Source organism: Monodelphis domestica, chromosome 6 (genome assembly GCF_027887165.1).
Source record: "Monodelphis domestica isolate mMonDom1 chromosome 6, mMonDom1.pri, whole genome shotgun sequence".
Taxonomy (NCBI): Eukaryota; Metazoa; Chordata; class Mammalia; order Didelphimorphia; family Didelphidae; genus Monodelphis; species Monodelphis domestica.
The window spans coordinates 303,677,987-303,699,921 of NC_077232.1; the positions used below are offsets into that span (position 1 = coordinate 303,677,987).

The following is a 21,935-nucleotide window of genomic DNA, read 5'->3' on the forward strand; positions in this document are numbered from 1 at the left end:
TAATGATTCCAAGATGGAAGGTAAGGGTTTTAATTTTTTTTAAATCCCAGTGCACCTCACACCTAGCAGACTGGCCAATATGGCAGCAAAGGAAAATAATAAATGTTGGAGAGGATGTGGCAAAATCAGGACACTAATACATTGCTGGTGGAGTTGTGGATTAATCCAACCATTCTGGATGGCAATTTGGAACTATGCACAAAGGGCTTTAAAAGACTGCCTACCCTTTGACCCAGCTATATAACTGCTAATAAGGGAAAAGACTTATATAAAAATATTCATAGCTGCACTCTTTGTGGTGGCAAAAAAAAAACTGGAAAATGAGGGGATGCTCTTCAATTGGGGAATGGCTGAACAAACTGTGGTATATGTTGGTGATGGAATACTGGTGTGCTCAAAGGAATAATAAAGTGGAGGAGTTCCATGGAGACTGGAACAACCTCCAGGAAGTGATGCAGAGCGAAAGGAGCAGAACCAAGAGAATATTGTGCACAGAGACTGAGACACTGTGGTACAATTGTACGTAATGGACTTCTCTAGTAGTAGCAATGCAATGATCCAGGACAACTGTGAGGGACTCATGAGAAAGAAGCTATCCACATCCAGAGGAAGAACTGTGGGAGTAGAAACACCAAAGAAAAACATATGATCGATCATGTGGTTCAAGGGGGATATGATTGGGGTTCTGATGTTAAAAGATCACTCTGTTGCAAATATGAATAGCATGGAAATAGGTTTTGAACAATCATACATATATAACCCAATGGAATTGCTTGTCAGCTCTGGGAGGGAGAAGGCTGGGGGGGGGGGGGGGAAGAACATGAATCATGGAACCATGGGAAAATATTCTAAATAAAAAATAAATTTTAAAAAAGAATCCCAGTGGATTTTAATGAAGATTGGAAAGTATAAAGTCAAGAGGGTAATAAACTCTTCATGGAATCATAAATCTGGAGCTGGAAGCTCCCTCAGAGAACATTGAGTCTAACCTCACCATTTTACAGATAAGGATCTTGAGGTCCAAGAATGGAAAGCGATTTGCCTAAGGTCATTCAGGTAGAAAGTAGCAAGGCTGTTGTCCTATGATTGTCAGACAGTTCTATTTCATTCAGTCCAGTTATTTAGCATCTCTTCTCTGTAAGACTGAGTTAAAGTCTCAGAAACAGGTAAGCTATGGGCCAGGCTCTCAATGAGCTCACAATGTAAAGGGAAGAAGGACAGTCATATGAACAGCCAGGAGGCAGGAGCACACAGGAGAGATGTTAGGAGAAATCTGAAGGCACGTTCAAGGAAGGCTTCCCACAAGAGGAGGTTATCTGACTTGTCTTCTTACAGGAAAAGAGGAACTTCAACAGGCAGAATTGGGAGAGTCTGCCCCAGGTTTGGGGAATAGTGTGAGCAAGAAGGAGGCACAGGAAAGGATTAAGAGACAGAAAGTGGCCCAGGGTGGCTAGATCACGAGAGAAAGTTCTTCAGGGCTGGTAGAACCAGACGAGGAGGCATGGGATGGGCTCAAATGCCATGGACAGAAATAGGTGACTGGGAGCCACTGAAGGGAGGAGTGACCTGACCCCAGTGTTGTGGTAGGAAGGCTGCTGTGTGGAGGATAGATTACAAAGAGTCTGTGGGCAGGGATGCCAGGTAAGTGGCTTCCCTAGGAGTGCCTGAAGTACTGGGGGTGCAGAGGAGGCAGAGGCCCAGGGAGCCCTGTATTCAAGAGATAGAATGAGATTTGCGATAGTTCTGTGAGACAGAAATGGCACGATTTGGCAGCTGACTGCATGGAGAGGGTGAGGGAGAGGAAAAAGTCAAGGATGGTGCCAAGATTATGAGCCAAGGAGCCTGGGAAAACTGAAAGGGGGGCACACACAGAAATAGAGAAGCTAAGGAGAAAGGCAGCTTTTAGTCAAGGGGTGAAGAGATCCTGTTAGGGCATCCAAGCAGGAATATGGCACTGGAGCCCTGGGAACAAGTTGGGGGATAGAAATAAAAATGCTAGACTTTGGAGAGCCCATTATTAAATTTTCGGTGGCAGCATTTACATTGTGGAAATCCACAAAACCTACAAATGCAGGCTTGACTTACTGTTCTACTGATTGCCTAGGCTTAAGAAGGTGATGGAGAAAATGTTAATAATGCAAATTAAACTTAAAAGTGAGTCTTGCATTCCTTCCTTTTTTCTTACAGATCCAGTTGTTAATCATTTACCAGCATACCACAGGAGATGATCCATGAGGCATTGATGAGAGCAGCAAAGGAAAGAGTGGAGACAGGAGAGAGAAGAGAGGACCAGATGGGGGCCCTGCCCACCATCTTTCTTTCTCTACCTCTCTTCTCTATTACCTCCATCTCTTTTTCTAAGACCTTGGGAGTTGCAGACCTCAAGGCAGGATCCATAAATTGTGTGTTGGTTGGTCGGTTAGCTTTCAGAATTCTGTTGAGTAACACAACAGCCAGGATTCTTGTGTGACTCATCAGGTTGGAAGCTGCTTGTTTCGTAGGCCCAGAGTAAGGACCATGTACTTCCTGCAGGCCCAATGTGTAGGTGTATGATTACCAGAAACCTGCCACAACTCCACGCAATCATCTCAGTCTCTGCTTCTACTGAAATGACTAGGATGAAAGAAAAGGAAGATTTTATAACAAAGACAAATGGGTGCTTTTCTTATTTGGCCAAACAAGGAAATCCTTTTAGTGAAGAGAGGCTTGCTGTTCAGAACAAACATAATTAAACCAATTTTTGATTCATATTCTTAAACCTAATGAGTTTGGACATAGCTGAGTTTTTGGCGGACCTTCTAGCATGACCATAACATTACTTGTGTTTTCACACCTTCTAGCGGGGAAAGTAGATTTCTAAAAAGCAAAACAAAAGCACAGTAATTTGCCTAACACTTGGAAGTGGATCATATCTTCCCCATGTGGAAAAAAAGAGAGAGAGAGACAGGTGGGAATCAGTAACTCCTCAAATAATGAAATCATATTTGAAAAGGTCTTAGCACAGTGCCTGGCACGTGGATGGCACTTACTTTGTGTTTGTCCCTTCCCCTTTCCCTCAGACAAGTTAGAAATGTTTGGTGGGCAGAAAAAAGGAACTGAGAGGAATTCTCCTAATTCCAACCCTTCCTACTTTCTGATACGACTTCCACCACACACACCCCAACCCACTAATCACACAGCTGTTCACATTCTTATAGTACTGCTCAGTTTACAATGTAATTTCCTCACAACACTCTAAAAAAAGTAGTATATGATTACTACCATTTTACAGATGGGGAAGCTGAGGCGCATAGAGGGCATATGAATTGGCCAATGTCATGAATCTAGTAAGTGCCTGAGCTGGGATTGGTACCCAGATCTCCTAACGAACTGCAAGATCTCTTTCTTCTCTGCCACACAACCTGCTTCTCAGTCTTTGACATTACTGAGTCATAACAGAGATCAGTCAATCTCTTAGTCAATAAATCAGTCACTCAATAAACATTTATTAAGCACCTTCTCTGGGCCAGGTACTGTGCTAGGCCTTAGGGACCAAAGAAAAGGAAAAGATACCCCTGCCATCTCGAAGCTCACTATCTCTAATCAATCTCAAAAAAAGTTGAGTTGACCCCAGTGAAATCTGCCAGAGGCTGCCATATTGCCAAGTAAATGAAAGAAGAGCAACTACATCCCCTTGTAATGAGCATCCTTTGGCTCTTCCCTCCCTGCCCTGAGCTAAGACTCAGCTAAGCCCAGTGACTTGGAGTGAAGTAGACCTGGGTTCCAATCCTGTCTCAGACACTTGGGAGCTGTCTAAGTCTGGGCAAAGTCACTTGGTCTCCTGCTGAACCTCAGTTTCCTCATGTTTAAAATTTGGACTTGTTGGCCTCTACAATCCTTTCTAGCCCTAAATCTATGATAATGGGGTGATTAAGTAAATGAATGAATCTTGTACCAAGTAATGCAGTAAAACAGAAAAGTAAGATAGTCTCTAACCTCAAGGACATTCAAAGACAATATATGTAGTGGGTTCAGCTATAAGTTGGATGGAACGATCCTATGATCTTTAGGAAGGCTTCAATAAAGCAGTTGGTTGTACCTCTAATGTCCTTTACACTGAAAAAACCACATCCATTTCTGATTTGAGCACTTGGCTAGTCTTTGGTGTTGAGAGCCCTCTGTTTCAAGCCTTCGGTGACCATAGCCACTGAGGCGGGGATGGGAAGTGGCAGCACCTGCAGCAACATTGCCAGGCCATGTCTCCATAAGGGTTGACTTTACTGTCTTTTGACTGGAAGGGCAAGAGAAGTGGGATGGAAGCAGGACCCATGGGTGCGAGCTCTTGGCTTCTGGGCTGTCTCCATTATGATCTTTGGGAGTGGTGGCAGCAGTAGAGGGGGGTGATTTTTTGGTCACACATCCCTGCCTGTCAGTTCTTCGGTATGTGTGTTGGGGGTTGGGGTGAGGTCTCCCTGCTTCAGCCAGAATGGCTTACTAGTAAGAGTTTTTAAAATGATGTTTGTGCTGTGGACCTTGCCTGATCCTTCCAGTCCCAACAACTACCATGCTATATTTCTCCCCTCTTTTATGGATAAAACTGCGTGAGAAGAACATCTGTAAGGGATACCTTTGCTTCCTTTCCTCTTACTCTATTCTTTATTCTGCAATCTGGCTTCCATTGTGCACTGCTTTCTTCTCGATGTCTCTGTAGCCTGAGACCCTGTTGTTCATTCTTTCCTTCCTACTTTAGGCTTCGGGGAGTCCATTCTCTCTTGGTTCTTCTTCTCTCTCTGACTGTTACTTCTCAGTCCCTTGCTAGATCTCCATGCTGGTCATGTCTGCTCACCATGGATGTCCTAAGCCCTCTTCTTTTCTCTCTCTGTGCCATTTTTTTAATAGTATTTTATTTGATCATTTCCATGCATTATTCATTAAAGACAAAGATCATTTTCTTTTCCTCCCTCCCACCCCCCGTAGCCGACAATTCCACTGGGTATCACATGTGTTCTTGATTCGAACCCATTGCTATGTTGATAGTATTTGCATTAGAGTTTCGTTTAGAGTCTCTCCTCTGTCATGTCCCCTCAACCGCTGTAGTCAGGCAGTTGCTTTTCCTCGGTGTTTCTACTCCCACAGTTTGTCCTCTGCTTGTGGATAGTGTTTTTTCTCCTAGTCTCTGTGCCATTTTTAACTTGGCCATCTCATCAATTCTCATGGACTCGTACCACTCACCAACATCTCTGTGCCAAAGAGCATCAGATCCACTTGTCTAACCCTAATCTCTCCAAGCTTAAGGAATTGTTGCCATTTGCTTTGCTGCTTCACCCTGAGGACTAGAGGACCTCCCCATCAAACTTGCAGCTGAAATCTTCCCCTTTAGGATGCGAGCTCCTTGAGACAAGCATCATCTTACTGTCCTGTGACTAAAGCCTGGGGCTTCTCATATAGTAAGAACTTCATAAATACTTTCTCCATCCATTCCAACTGCCTAAAGACATTTCAAACTGGCTTAGACATCTTAAACTCAGCATATGCAAGAAGGAACTCACAAGCTTTTCCCTGAAACCCTCCCCCTTTTCAAACTCCCTATTACCAAGGAGGGCACCGTCGTCATCCTGCCAGTCACTCAGGCTAACAGGCTAAGTGGCATCCTCAACTCCCTCCACATCCACTTTGTTGCTAATGCCTTTGCAGCATTTCTTGAATTCTGCTCCTTCTCTCCTCTGCCACTGCCCCCACCCTGGTGCAGGCCGTCATCACCTCCCACCTGGACTGGCAAAGGTTAGTCTCTTCCTACGCCTTCCACAAAGTACAAGTTTAACAGTCTTCCTCTCACTAGGTTGGATGCAAATAGAGATGCAGGTCCTGGACTCCAGCTCTGGCACTCTATGCACTGGGCCAACTAACTATCTGTAAATAAGCGTGCTTCTTGATCTCATTGCGATAGAACACACGAGCTTATGCTATTATGGTTGGCTTAATTAAGCAGTCATGACTGTTCTAGTGAGCAATTTCTATTTTTTAAACAGTGCCAAACTGTTTTGTTAATTATTCCTCTGCAGGATCATGAGAGATCTGGTACTACTTGGCTCCTTTCCTCCCCCTTCCCCCCCCCCATTATTTCTCTTGAGATTCTTGACCATCTGTTCTCTCAGAGAATTCTGTTATTATTCCTTCTTATTCTACAAAGCAACCCTCTGGTAGTTTGATTAGCATGACATTGAATTTCTCAATTAATTTAGGAAGTAAATACTATCATGTTTATGATGTTAACCCTGCCTAAACATGAGCAATTATTGTCTCTCCAAGTACTTAAGCCTGTCTACATTTCTTTAAAGAATGTTTTATAATTATATTAATATCATTTTTCTGCATGTTTTGCCAAAGTGTTTCAGATGGTTTGTAAATTTTACAGAATTGTTTATTTTGTTATCTTTCCTTATTGAGTTTTGTTGGTAATATGCAGAAAGACATGATTTTGTGGGCTTATCCTCTATTCTGATTCTTTACTGAAGTTAGTAGTTTTGTCTATTAATTTTTGGCTGAACATTTTTATATAACATTTTGTTTTTTCCTAATTACATGTAAAATCAATTTTTAATATTCCTATTCTAAAATTTTGAGTTCCAAATTCTCCCTCTTCCTCCTTCCCTAAACCCCTTCCAGAGATGGTAGGTAATTTGACTTGGTAAACAATATTTCCATATTGGCCATGTTAAAGAAGAATATATATGCTAAAAAAAAAAAAGCCCACAAAAGAAAACTAAGTGAAAAATAGTATGCTTCAGTCTGAATTCAGACTGTCAACTTTTTCTCTAAAGATGGATAGCATGAGTCATTTGGAATTGTCTTAGAGCATTATATTGCTCAGAATAACTGTCATTCACAGTTGATCATCACACAATATTGCTGTTACTGTGTACAATGTTCTACTGGGTCTGCTCACTTCACTTTGCATCAGTTCACTTAATTCTTTCCAGGTTGTTCTGAAATAATTCTGCTAGTCATTTCTTTTAGCACAATAGTATTCCATTATGTATACTACAACTTGTTTAGCCATTCCCCTATTGATAGCTAACCCTCCAATTTCTAATAGTTTGCCACCACAAAAAGAATTGCTATAAATATTTTTGTTCAAATAGGTCCTTTCCTTCCCCTTTCTAAAAATTTGTTTGAGATACAGAACTAGCAGTGGTATTTCTAGATCAAAGGGTAGGCACAGTTTTGTAGCCCTTTGGGCATAGTTCAAAATTGCTCTCTAAAATGGTGAGAATAGTTCACAAGTCTATTTATTGTGCATTGGTGTCCCAATTTTCCCACATCTCCTTTAACATGTCATTTCCCTTTAATCTCATATTAACCAATCTGATAGGTGTAAGGTGGTACCAGAGATTTACTTTAATTTGCATTTCTCTAATTAATTGATAGTGATTTAGAACATTTTTTCATATGATTATAGATAGCTTTGATTTCTTCATCTGAAAACTATCTATTCATAATCTTTGACCATTATCAGTTGGGGAATAACTTGTATTCTTATATATTTGTCCCATTTCTCCATCTATTTGAGCAATGAGACCCTTATCAGAAATATTATGTGAAAAATTTTCTCCTCAGCTTTCTTTCCTGCTTTCCTTTCCTTTTCCTTTCTGCTTTCCTTCCTGGTTTCCAATCTTGCTTGCATTGATTTTGCTTGTGCAAAACCTTTTCAATGTAATATAATCATATTATCTGTTTTACATCTTATAATTTGATCATAAATTCTCCCATTATCTGTAGATCTGGCAGTATATTACCCTGTATGTCTAAATCATACACCCATTTTGACATTATCTTGGTATAAATTGTGAGATGTTGGTCTATAACTAGTTTCTGCTATACTGTTTTCTAATTTCCCCAGAAGTTTTTTTCCCCCCAAACACTAAATTCTCAACCTAAAAGCTTAGCTCTTTGGGTTTATCAAATACTGGGTTACTTCAGTCAGTTACTATTGTATAATATGTATTTAATATGTTCCCCTGATCCACCACTCAATTTCTTATCCAGTAGTGAATTATTTTGATGATTATCACTATAATACAAGTTGAGATCTGTTACAACTAGGTTACTTTCCTTCACATTTTTCATAAATTCCTTTGATGTTCTCAACCTTTTATTCTTCCAGATGAATTTATCATTTTTTTCTAGCTCTAAAACTTTTGGTTGTTTAATTGGCATGATACTGAATAAGCAAATTAATTTAGGAAGGATTGTCATATTATATTGATTTGACCAACCCGGGAACAATGAATATTTTTCCAGTTGGTCAGATCTGACTTTGTGTGAAAAACATTTTGTAATTGTGTATAGAGTTTATCTTGGCAAGTGGACCCCTAGGTATTTTATATTGTCTATAGCTATCTTAAATGGGATTTATCCATCTCTTGCTGCTGGGCTTTGTTGGATAGATAGATAGATAGATAGATAGATAGATAGATAGATAGATAGATAGATAGATAGATAGATGTATATAGATAGATATAGATATAGGTGATTTATGTGGGTTTATTTCATATCCTGCAACTTTGCAAAAGTTGTTAATTATTTCAACTAGTTTTTCAGTTGATTTTCCAGGATTCTTGAAGTGTACCATCATATCTGCAAAAAGTAATTATTTCGTTTCCTCTTTGGTTATTCTAATTCCTTCTCTTTTTCTCTTCTGGTTAGTATAGCCAACATTTCTAGTACAATATTGAATAATAGAGGTTGATAATAGTCATCCTTGCTTCATTCTTGGTCTTGTTGGGAAGGCTTCTTTACAGATAATCTTTGCTGGTAGTTTTAGATAGATACTGCTTTTTGTTCTAAGGAAAGCTCTATTTATTTCTATGCTTTCTAGTGTATTTTTTAAAAAGAGGAGTGGATGTTGTATTCTATCAAAAGCTTTTTGGGCATGGATATTGATATAATTATATGATTTCTGTTGATTTTGCTATTGTTGTGGTCAATTTTGCTCATGGTTTTCCTATTGAACTATCCCTGCATTCCTAGTATAAATCTCCCCTGATCATAGTATATAATCCTTTTGATAGTGTAGTGATGTCCTGGCTAGTATTCTACTTAAAATTTTTTGTATCAATATTTGTTAGGGAAATTGGTCTAAAGTTTTCATCATTTTCACTCTTCCTGTTCTAATTATCATTGTCAATTTTGTGCCTGGCTAAATCTTTAAGATTCTCTAAGTAAGCCACCCATTATCCAGAAAAAGCAATAATTCTCTTTTCTCTTTGTTTATTCCCATGACATTTTTCTTGTCATCACAACAAGGAATAATTCCAGATCTATATATTCTGATGTCATAGCATGTGGTCAATCTTTATAAATGCACAGCCAACTGAAATCCTTTGTAGTTAGTAATCTTCATAGAGCTATCATATCTGTTTTTTTGGAGATTCCCTTCAGTTCCTTAATCTATTTCTTATTTATTTTTTGTTAGATTTGTTTAGAATTGAGAGGGGCGTGATTGGGTGTCCAGCTATTATAGTTTTGCTCTCTATATCTCCCTCTAATTTGATTAATTATTCCTTCAAGTACATACATGCTATTATATTTGATGTCTAGAGGTGAAAAAATGAGCACTGAAACATTGGAGTTAATAGATGAAATATTTTTCCTGTCAAGGGGAAGCTGGACGCTCCAAGGAAGGAAGGAAATAGTGGCTCCGAATCTAAGGAATAACGGGGTATAGCCATAGATGCTCTTTAGGAAGGGACAAAGAAGAAAGGGAAAAGAAAGTCCTGTTGGATTACACACTGCTGAAGACTACTGAGATCGCCATTTGTTGACCTCATTTTCAGAAGACAAAGGTGTGCTTTTGTCTTCTCAGGGATGTGTTGGAGAAGCTTCAGAGATGGTGGGAAGATGAGTGAGACTACCCGAGGGAACCTAGCGAGTGTTGGGTAACTACCATTGGAGGTAGAACTAGAAGCAACACTGACATTTAAAAAGCCATCATGGCTTCATCAGCTACACTCCATGCCAGACTAGCGTCTTCATTTTCCAACAGTCACTAGAAAAGATGAATGCTGTGAGTAGTTTGCCTAGATTGTAGCAAAACATCTAACAAGATGTCCTACTATTCTGGGGGAGGGGAAAATGAAGAAATGCATACTAGAAAGCCTGTTACTAGAATCTGGACTTGGAGGAGTTGGACGGACTGGACATGAAGTATAGTCATCAATGGCTCAGTGGCATCTTAACAGAAGTTTCCAGTAGCCTGCCCCAGGGATCTGGGCTTGGTCTTGTGTTTTTTAACATTTTCATTTGCACCTTCAAGGAAGATTTAGAGGGCTCCAGAGCTGGGGGGAGGGATCACTGTCAGAATTGGTCTCCAACGCCTTGAGAGGCTAAGAATTTAGCCTGTTTCTAACAAGACGAAGGTATAATCAGGTTGGGGGAGATGTGGTTAGACAGCCACTTGTTGAGAGAGAGCCAACCATTTCTATGGCGAGTGCCATGAGTTAGCAGTGTGATGTGGCCGCTCAAAAAGCCTATGCATTTTGGCACTGCTTTAGAAGAGGCCTAGCTTCCAGGAATAAGGAAGTAAGGGTTCTTCTGTACTCTGACCACATCTGAAGTGCTCTATTCAGCTCTGGGTATTGCAGCATGGGGCGGCCATCGATCAGCTGGAGGGCATCCATCTACAGGAGGCCGGCAGCATCGGTGGGAGGGTCGGCAAGCCGAGAGCCGACTCGGGGAACACGAGGGCTGGGTTCAAGTATTTGATGGACTATAACATGGAACAGAACGTTGGGCTTGTTCCCTCTGACTCCAGAAGCAAAGGGGGAAATTCAAATTGAGGCTCACTGTCAGGAACAATTTGCTAACAGCTAGAATTCTCTGATGGAACGATTTTCCTTAGGAGATGGTGGGTTCCACGTCCTTGAAGGTTTTCAAGCAGAGATGAACGGCCACTCGTCAGCCATGTTTGGTATAAAAGATTGATTCCTTGGGTTAGGCTAGATGGCTGTTGAAGTCCTTTCCAGTCTAATTCTGATCATTCTGACCTAACCCTGTAGAATCTATAAAATGGATTATTAGAGGGAACTAATAGGACTTGTCAGGCATGTTACTCTGTGTTCAACTGGAGCAGCTTGGTGGTTCAGTGGTTAGAGTGCCAGGCCTGGAGTCAGCAAGACTTGAGTTCAAATCCAGCCTCGGGTACATCTTAGCTGTGTGACCCTGGGCAAGTCACTTCATCTCTGATTGCCTGATGAAAGAATCCACCGGACCCACTGGAGACAGAAACGGCAAACCACTCCAGATCTTTGCCAAGAAAACCCCCTGGATAGCTGTGGTCCACAGGGTCAGGGAAAGCTGAACATAACTGAATGACTGAATGAATCATCTCGCGCCTTGCCACAGCTGACCCAGCCTGGACTTGAACAGCACTTACAGAAGACGGCACATGCTCTTCTCCAATGCTGCTCCATCTTAACCACTGCAGTCAGTTGTGAGTGGTGATGTGACGACGTCTCTGCTCAATGTCCTAGCAGGCGCAACAATGGCAAGGCATGGCTTGGGGCGTTCATCCTCCAGCAACGCCTTCTGAGAGCTCAAGAGGATCCCAAGATGTAGAAATGCAATGCTTGCAAGGGCTAGGATGGAGGCAGCAGATGTGTCCGAGACCCTCTGGAAAGGGGTGCACCACGGTCACCCAGAAATTGTGTGCAGGAGACGCGGTGTGTGGCTAACATGTAGTGGGTCATCGAGGACTCGGGGTCCCGTGTTCAAGTCCTGCCTCTGCTATAAGCTATGGGAGCATGTCTAAGTCCCAGGGCCAGGCAACTAAGACCATAAACTGCAAATGAGTAGCCAAACTACACCAAGGGAGGATGTTTCTACACTGGCAGTCCCCCATAGTAATGAAATCACAGGATGTAGGTGTACATGTTTCCAAGTAATAAGCCTTGGGCCACATGGGCAGTCCTAGTGCAAATATAACTTCCGAAGTCTAGACAGGCAAATTGGGGCCCAGTGGAAGCTTGGGATCATGTGTGAGAATTCTGTTTCTGACCATGGGGCTCATCATTCACACTCGTTGGGACCTGGCTGTCCACCTAGCCTCACCTCTATGAAGTCACAGGCGAGGTTGGAGTGCCTAGATCCCCAGGAGTAGGACTTGCCCAGGGTTACAAGGCCAAGATGTGCCCGGGGGCTTTGGAACTCTTCCTGCTCAGAGGCCAAGTCTCTAGCCACCAGGCCATGCTGCCATGACAATCCCTTTGAGAGCCACTTTTCTTCAAAAGAACCCTGCGATGAGGGTATTTTACAGATGGAGAAATGAAGCTATTCACCCCCATCACATCCTGAAAAGTATCCAACTACGGTGGAATTCCAATCCAGATCTATAGTGTGTGGGCTCACACTCCATTCAGGAGGGCCCCAAATTACCTTGCTTTAGACTTGAGAAGTTCTTTCATCTCAACTGCCCTTAGGGTTCCAGGCCTTGCTATTTGGATCTCAGAACTCCAAGGAAGGTCAGAGGAGGGCAGCTGGGTAGCTCAGTGGATTGAGAGCCAGGCCTAGAGACAGGAGGTCCTGGGTTCAAATCTGGCCTCAGACACTTTCTAGCCCTTGTAAGACAGAAGGTAAAGGTTTAAAAAAAGAAAAAAAAAGAAAGGTGAAATGAGGCCACACATCCAAAGTCAAGCTGGCTATGAATCAGAGTCAGAATTTGAACTCAAGCTCTCCAGCCTAATTTCTACTACTTTACATTCTCTTCTTGGCACTCTGTGAACAGAGGACAGCACCACCTGGCAACAGTCAATATAAATCACTGAGAAAAAAACTGGCCAAGCTAAACAATGAGTGTGGAAAGCGTCAGATCTGAAAGCAATTTACATACTGAAAACGGTTTGGAAAAGTTAAGCTCTATGAACTTGGACGTCGTGGAGACGGATGGTAGTCATTCGCTGCCTTCACCTCTTGGCATCCCCAGCACTTAACAGAGTGCCTCCCATGTAGTAAAGGCTTAACCAATGTATGCCAATTAACTAGCTGTGAGGCCCTGGCACAGTCAATTATCTCCTCTGGGGGTAAGCAGAAGATTTGACTAGATTAGGTCCAAGGTTCTTTATCGTCTCTAAGTGTGAGGAAGGGCTGCTGGGGCTACTTTTATTCCAACAGAGAAAGCGCATGACTAAGCAAACGCGCGTGAGAAGCGTATCCTTGCAATATAGCTTTATTTCACACTGTATACAAATGAACAACGATTTTAATGAGAGCAAAAAGTTCACTGTCTACTTTTCAGTTTGTGCAAAGGAAAATAAGTCACGGTCCATTTATTGTTTTGGAATTTTGCTTGGAAATTGTTCCTGGCCTTTTAGCCCTTAGAGCCGTGGATCAGTGATGAGAAAAAGCTTTGAATCTTCACCTGGGCTTTGCAAGGCAATGAATTAGTGTTCTGCTTGAGAGCCAGGCCAGGTTCATGGAAGCCAGTCCTCTCCTGCCTCCAGAGCTGGCCACAATGGTAAAACACTACTCGAATAATCTAAAAACCGGGGCGGCAAACAGTTAGGGTGGAAATTATAGAATGAAACAACCTCTGAGAAACAAAGGGATGGGCGCATTTGCCTTAATAGAGGGTGGTTTTTTTCATCATCCTCAAAAACTCTTGCTCATTTATTTCTCCGTCTCCATCGCGATCAGCTTCATCCAGCATTTCCTGTGGAACAAAGGCTTAATGGCAAAATCTGAACTGTTGATCGTTGGGTCTGCTCGGGGGTTCCACTATGCTTCACAACTTGGCTCTCTGGCTCCCCTTTGTGGCTAGTCATCGTTGCCACGGCCCCAGCAGCCCTGTGAGCTGGGCCTTTTCTCCTTTCTCCTCTTAGGAAAGAGCACCGGCTCATGGGATACACACACACTCACCCATCCATCCTCCCTCCCTCTAGGCTCACTAATGCCCTGAGAGAGCATTTATACTGGGGGCAGAACCTCTGCCATTCCTGCATCGGGATTGGGATTCCTCTAGAGAGTGGAGCTTTGAGAAGGCCTCTACTCTCCCAGGGGACATGGGCAGGCTGGCCACAACTCCCAGGCCTCTCAGATGGGCTTCTAGAGGAGCTGCCCCCTTAGGCACGAGTTCCCCTTTTTGTGGACCTGGGGGATGGGGCCTATACAGGAGGAGGAAACTCCTTTCACCAGGGTAGCTGGGCAGCTTCTCTGCAACTTTCTGGAAGCCGTCTGGCTCTGGCACTGGTGCACAAGCATGGGACTCGAACCTGGGTCTTGCTGGCATCAAAGGAAGCTCCCCACCCATTAGGCTGTGTTGCCTCTTCCACACAGTCATTTTCTAGAGCATTTGAACCTCTGGAGAAGCACACACTTCCTAAACTGGGCATCTCCTCTCAAAGAACCTCCTGCACGGCCTCCTCTCCTTCTCTAAGTCATCTTCCCAGACAAAGGCACACTGTCCCGAGGCTTTGATTTCCAATGAAGGCTCTAGGGCTGGTGAAAGAAACCCCATTTACCTGAAGCTCATCATCTGATAAGTTTTCTCCCAGTTCCTTAGCGACCCTCTTAATGTTTTTGAGAGTGATACCTCCTGTGCAATCATCATCAAATAATTTGAAGGCCTTCAAAATTTCTTCTTTTTCATCCTTTTCACTCTTTAAAAAAACCAAACCAAAAAGTCAAATGTAGGTCCACGTCACCAGAACAATGGTGGCATCTGTCTTTGCTTTTCCATGGGACTCTGTCAGGCTCCCCCAAGCACAAAGCATCTTACAACACTCTCAGATGTCCTACCAGTTTGGCCCCCTCCCTTTCCCAGGGGTCCCATGCAGCAGCCTGAGCCTGGCCCATGCCCATGCCCACGCCATGCTAGGCAGAGTGCTGGAGGGGAGTGGGGGCTGACCATTTCCTGCTGCCATGAGAGTCGCTCCCCTAGGGCCTGGCCTACAGAAGACTGAGACCTAGCTCGTGGAGGATGGGTGCCTAGAGTAACAGCTTCGAAAGGCACTAGGGGAATGGTTAAGCATTAATGCTCTCATTATTAATTCACAGGATTCCTACTTTACTCTGGGGCAGTTTGTCATCTTAGCATGAGGAGAGAGTGCTCATTCCACCCAGCCCATCATTCTTTGCTTGCTGTGGGGTGGGATGAAGAAGTTTGCAGACCGCTCCTCTATCTGGCTGATCAATGTCTACTACTTCCCAGTTTGGTCTATTCTGAATCCCTCCACCTATCCCAGAAAGCCCCAGACTGTCTGTGCAACACCACTTCCTGGTACAAAATACACTGTGTCCTGCAAACAGTCATTTCCCACTTCCCTTCTCTGTCTTTCCACCCCTTTCTCCTCAAAGATTCCAACAATATCCTCAGCATATCCAAAGAAGAATTCATTCTCTTTTCCCCAAACCAAGCCTCTCAAGCTTCCCTATTCCTCTGTCAAAGGTACCCAGATTTTCAACTTTATTGTCATCCTTGATTCCTCAGACTCATTCCACAAATCCAATCAATTCTGAAAACATGTCCTTTCTAGGTGGCGTGGATATAGTGCCAGGTATGGAGATAGGAAAATTCATTCTCTGAATTCAAATCTGGCCTCAGACACTTCACTGTGTGACCCTGGACAAGTTTCTTAACCCCATTTGCCTCAGTTTCCTCATCTGTCAAATGAGCTGGAGAAGAAAATGGCCAACCACTTCAGTATCTTTGCCAAGAAAATGCCAAATGGGGTCATGAAGAGACAGACACAACTGAAACTGAACAATGATCATGTCCCCACTCACCCTAATTCAGGCCCTTATCACCTCTTTCCTAGACTATTCCAGCAGCCTTCTAATTACTCAATTCCCCTGAATCAAATCAATTCTCCCAGAGATATCCAATGATCTAAAAAAGTGCCACCTGATGTGAATTGATCCAACCATTCTGGAGGGCAATTTGGAACTATGCCCAAAGGGTGATAAAAGACTGTCTGCCCTTTGATCCAGCCATAGCACTGCTGGGCTTGTACCCCAAAGAGATCATTAGGAAAAAGACTTGTACAAGAATATTCACAGCTGCGCTCTTTGTGGTGGCCAAAAATTGGAAAACGAGGGGATGCCCATCAATTGGGGAATGGCTGAACAAATTGTGGTATATGTTGGTGATGGAATACTATTGTGCTCAAAGGAATAATAAAGTGGAGAAGTTCCATGGAGACTGGAACAACCTCCAGGAAGTAATGCAGAGCGAGAGGAGCAGAACCAGGAGAACATTGTACACAGAGACTGACACACTGTGGTACAATTGAACATAATGGACTTCTCCATTAGTGTCAGTGCAGTGATCCTGAACAACCTGGAGGGATCAATGAGAAAGAACACTATCCACATCCAGAGGAAAAACTGTGGGAGCAGAAACATGGAAGAAAAACAACTGCTTGAGTACATGGGTTGAGGGGATATGGTTGGGGATGTAGACTCTAAAGGAACATCCTAGTGCAAACAGCAACAACATGGAAATGGGTTCTGATTAAGGACACAAGTAATACCAAATGAAATTGTGCATCAGCTGCAGGAAGGGTGGGTGCAGGGGAAGGAGGGAAATAATGTGATTATTGTAACCAAGGAATAATGTTCTAAATTGATGAAATAAATTTAAATAAAAGGGAAAAAAATAAAGTGCCACTTCACTGTGTCACTCCTAGTCAGTAAACTCTGGTGGCTCTCTATTACCTCAAGAATCCTTGGTTTTGCATTTAGAACTCTTCAGTACCTGGCCCTTCTTGACACATCATGGTCCATCCCACAATCTGTAGTCCAGTAATACTCCATCTCCTCATTCTGATACCTTTTCCCTGGCCATCCTCTGAGCCTAGAATCTCTCTCTTCTCTTCAGCTTAAGAAGCCCTAGCTTCCTTCAAGACTCAGAGCAAGAACCACCTTCTGCAGGAGGCCTTTGAACCTTTCCCTCCTCCCTGGCTGCTCAGGCCTTCCCCACCGAGATTACCATAACCTATGTATGTCCCTTCTTGTGTTTATCTGTCTGGTCTCCTCTGGCAAAATGGAAGCCTTTGAAGGCATGAATTCTTTTTGCTTTTTCTCTTAGCAGAAAGCCTGGCACCTAGTGAGCACTAAATCAGTGTCTGCTGAAAAACTGCCTGATGCTTGAGATCCTGGGCTAGATCACAGGGTATCTAGAAAGACAAATAAGGGGTAGGCCATCGGGGTCAAACTCAAGGAGAAATAGAAGTCACTCAGATCTCCATAAAGATCACTGAGGCTCTCTACTGACTTCATTTTTAGGTGGAATATTATCTACATATTTTTAATCAGATTCAGGCTATAGACACCCTTTAATCTAGACCTATGCTCAAGGAGCTTGATATCTAATAGGGATGATTAGACGTGAAAACAAATGGATTAACTCTAATTGGAACTTGACTGGTTTCTTACTGATCCTTCTTTGAATAGGAACAAAGTCAGTAGAAAGTGGGACTGAGCCAGAGTTGCCAGGTGAGATCAGGGACAGGAGAAAGAAACCAGGGATCCAAGGGGAGAGGACAACCTCTATCTAGGCCAACCCTTTCACCAAGGAGTCAAGATGAGGAAGGGAGGAGAGTGTAGCCAGTGCAGGGTGATGATGTAGGACAGAACTGAGGGCCGGAGGCTTTGGTGATGATGAAAAATAGAGTTGGGGGTTGCAAGGCCTCAGAGGGAGAGGTAGAATGACAGCAATTATGAGCAGCTAGGAGAGTTCAGAAATATGGAAATGGAACATTTGTGGGGGATGACAACATCGAGAGTTTGTTACAGGAGTTTTGTTTTTCTTCTCCTTTTTCAATGGTAGGTGGTAGGAGGGAAAGAAAATGCTGGTTAACTTGAAAACAAGAGATAACACAGGCAGCAAAGGAGACAGAAGGAGTAGTTAAAGAGGTAGGGCAGGATCCAGCTGAGAAAGAAGGTCCCAGTGTAACAAGGAAAGGAGTGGATGGTGCCAAACTACTCCCTATAGCTAAGAAAGGTCATCAGATTTGCTAATCTGGAGGTCACTGGTAGGGCCTGGGGAATGGAAGATCACAAGGGCCTGAAGAGCAAGGAAGCTATGAGGAATCAGAGGCATCTAGTGTGGATGGAAACAAGGGCAGAGAGAAAGGGAAGAAGCAGGGGGAAGGACAAAGGAGGGGAGTCTGGTTGGCTTTGTTTTTATTAATAGTGGAAAGCTAAGGGTGTTTGTAGATGGGGGAAAGAGTCTGTGGGGAGGCCAGACTGAAGATGTAAAAACAGGGAAGAGATGTTGAGGCTCCAGAGGAAACAGGAAGATCTGAGGTTCAGGGCAGAGCCGACAGTGTTTGCCCTGGCCACCCAGGAGGAGAGTCATCTCAGCCAGGGAAGAAACGGTGATATGTAGGGGTAAACCAGCACAGTGAATCAAGGAAGTGCCCACTTGATGAACTATCCCTTCCTTGTGGAAATAAATACTTAATTGACTACCCTCCTATAAAAGCCATCCTGGAATGGGAGGTTGAGCCCCATGTGGCTACTATGTTAGGCTACCCCCAAGGACTCCTTCTCAAATGTATTACTTCTAAACAAGCTTAGATTTACTTGTTATACCACTGATTAAAAAGTTATGATTGAAGTTATTCTAGAGCAATTTTTGTTTTCATTTCTTATTCTAAAAAGAAAAGTAAAAATACCATACCATTTTCACACTCATCATGGCAAAAAAGTCTTCAAAGTTAATAGTGCCAAATCCTTCTTTGTCAATCTCTGCTATCATTTTTTTAATTTCTTCTTTCTTTGGTTCGAACCCTAATGCACGCATTGCAATCTGAAATGAGAAACAAAAGACTATGCATTAAATCATTTTTATCTTTTTGAAATTAGCAACTGTTGTTCCTGATTTGAAATTACTAACTTTACTCTTTTAAAAAAGAGATTCCTCATAGATGACAGGTGTCCACTCAATGTGGTCTTGCAGATCTAACATACTTCTCAGTCATTTTATCAAGTAGATACTACCTTCACCCAAGTAGATGATGACAATCCCTCCAGAGACTGAGGGATGGTTCTCAAGAGTGGTCATCGCCAAAAATTCATCATGTTAGATTTTACCTGGCAATGAGTGAGCCTGCCTTCTTGTCCAAATGCTCAGCCTGGCTCCTTGAATGCATTGCTATGTTCTACTAAGCTGGAAAAGATTGAGTGGTGGAGTCTGGGGCTGGACTGTTTAACTGAGGACTACTAGCCTAGCTACAGCCACCACATCTCATCATCAGGTTAGATCCTGCCCAAGATTAAAAAATCAGTTGACTTTTGATTCTAGTCATAGGCTGCCACTAATTTACACAGCAGGATTTGAGCAGAAATCATTGCGCTGACTGGCTAAGTTGTTCTCACCTGTGAAATAGGACAATAATGTCAAAGAGCATCCAGGAAGGCTGTATACATTAAAGAAAAAGTTTCCATTGGCCGTCAGAATTCCACCAAACCCATATATTTAAACAATAAAAGTAGATTTGGACAACACTACACATAATGAAAAATGTTTAAGAATTTCCAGGTAGAAAGAAAATTTCAAAACCTTCAATTCTTTCACGTCAATGCTGCCTGACCCATCAACATCAAATAAATCAAAGGCCTCTTTAATTTCTTGTTTCTGTCCCTCAGTCAATTCGACTTTCACATTAGGCTTCTTCCGCAGCCCAGTACTCGGTCGATAGTTAGATGCCTATAAAAACAAATCCATAGCAGTTTAAACTGAATCTTTTAACTAGAGATACAGGAAAAATAGAGTTAATAGCAGACAAGGTTCTTTGTAAACCAAACAAATAATCAAGTTTAAGGATCTCATCTTCTATCACCAAAGAATCACTGTAGGGGCTGGATTCCAACTCAAAGGCATTTAAGTATTAGCATATGATGCTAGTCTCAGAAGCTTTTGGACATTCAGGAAGATGTAGCTTGAGTTTGAAGCACTAGCATGATAGTTCATCATTTAGGAGAAATAAATGAGGGTCTACAACCACCATCATACTGATCCCCACCCCTCAACCAGTGATGTACTTCATCAGAGCATGCTAAGAGTTCAGTGAAGAGAAAAGCATGAAAATGGAGGAGAATCAGCACTGCAGGAGGATTCACACACTTTTCCTAACACTTCTCACTTGAACCTACTCTTCTCTGCTCTCACTTGCCAGCCACCACAGTAGCTCAAGTCCTCATTTCTAGCTTGGATAACTGTAATAAGATCAGCTGCCTGGGGCTATGAGCAGAGCTCCGTTCTGGCTGACAGGCAGCTCCATCAGTACTTGGGTGCTTGAGGCTGGCCCTGTGCAGCTCAACACTGAAGGTAACATGTGGTGCTGGGGAGAGGATGGAGTTCATGATTCACTGAACCTTTAAAGGAGTGATTCTGTCCTTGCCTAGGTAGCTGGGCCAAACAAGAGAAGAAATGGAGACTGACCCCACTTTTTAGGCAAGTGGTCAGATTCCCCACACACAGGGCCTGGCCTGAAACTTGTCACTGCATGTATGGGCTCAGAGTGGAGGGGCAAGGTATAGTGTAGCAGTGGTTATTAGGTTCGAAGATCTAGGGCAGGAAAGGATCTCATAGACCACCTCTAGCCTCTTAATTTCACAGATAAGGAAACTGAGTCCCAGGAAGGGCCTTCCATTCATTCAGGCATTAAGCATCAGAGGGAGGATTTGAACCTAACTTCTTTGGCCCCCAGATAAACTGTTTTGACCAGTGGCACTATTTGCTTTCACTGATTTATATTCTGGGCAGACTGGACACTAAGCTTTTCTCTGATTGCTCCAGTGCTACAGGGCCCAGAGCTGCCCCAGCAAATTTTCTTGTTTTATGCTTATTTGTTCACCAGGTCTAAAAGGCTCTCTCCGATGACTTCATCCTTGCCTCACACCATTCCCTACCACCAAAATGACCTGTGTGGTGCCCTTCCCAATGTGTCAGTGCTTCCAGAGGCTGTCTTTAGTTTGACATAACACTCTCTCTATCCCCCAAGAGTGGTCCCCACCTTCTGGTCTCTCCTTCCCTCTGGCCTCCCTGTAAAGCCCTTGGCTCCCTCTCAGAGCACCACCAACTCTAACCTCAGGGTCTCTGCATCTGTCCCACAACCCCAAACCCAAACTGGCTCATGAACAGGTAGAGTGAAGAGGGGCCCCAAAGCTGCTGAGTGTTCTCTTCTCCAAGCTAACCCCCAGAGCCCCTTCCTCGGGGGCCAATACTGCATCCAGATATGATGATGGTGCTCATGGTGGCTGGCATTGACCTCACTCTCTTCCATGCAAGCACTCTACAATAATGAGCTCACTGATCCAACTACTCTGTGAACAGGGGCTATGATGTACACATACATACAGCCCAGCCCAGGGAGGCCAGCAAAGATCCCAGGACTGTTCCAGGACCCCCAGGCAGGGACAGAACCAGGATTTGATTCCAGCACCCCCAGACCCACACTGCGCCTGGAATCCTTCAGAAATACTCTCTGGGCCACATTCAAAATGCCCAAAATTAGCCAAGGTGGGAGGTGTGGGCCCGTCGAAATTTCCCCCATCCCCAAACCGGGTCTTTCTTACCGTGATCCGAGAACCACCCCACCTCTCTCTGTGCCTCCGTTTCCCCCGTGGTGCTCCCCATTCCCCTCCCCCCCCCCCGATGCCTCCATTTCCTCTCCTTGCTTGCTCTTCAGAGCCTCCCCTCCCCTTTCCCTCGGCTCACCATGGCTCCGGAGACCGCACAGGGACTCGCTCCAGTCCTGGCACCTCGGCCACAGCCGCAGCCGCTGCGTCTGGCTTCAGCGCCACAACGGTTGTCAAGGCCTCGGTCCCGCTAGGACCTCGCGGACCCAATGGAAGAACGGCTTCTTCTTAAGTCCCGCCCCTCTCCGCGCGCTCTGGACCAATCGGACGACCGTTCCTCTGCCCCCGCCACGCCCCCTCCCCACCGGCCCCAACTA

At 43.7% G+C, this 21,935-nt stretch overlaps 1 protein-coding gene across 1 annotated transcript; it reads right to left on the minus strand.

Annotated features, from left to right (window-relative positions):
* Nucleotides 1-13,185: 13,185 nt before the first annotated feature.
* LOC100016035 (centrin-4-like) lies at nucleotides 13,186-21,836 on the minus strand. The gene is made up of 5 exons (XM_007495524.3): nucleotides 21,698-21,836; nucleotides 19,538-19,684; nucleotides 18,656-18,784; nucleotides 14,493-14,630; nucleotides 13,186-13,684 (listed from the first exon to the last, which is right to left on the minus strand). The coding sequence occupies exons 1-5, from the start codon at nucleotides 21,698-21,700 to the stop codon at nucleotides 13,595-13,597; spliced, it is 507 nt and encodes a 168-aa protein (XP_007495586.1). The 5' UTR covers nucleotides 21,701-21,836; the 3' UTR covers nucleotides 13,186-13,594.
* Between the last annotated feature and the right edge of the window lie 99 nt (nucleotides 21,837-21,935).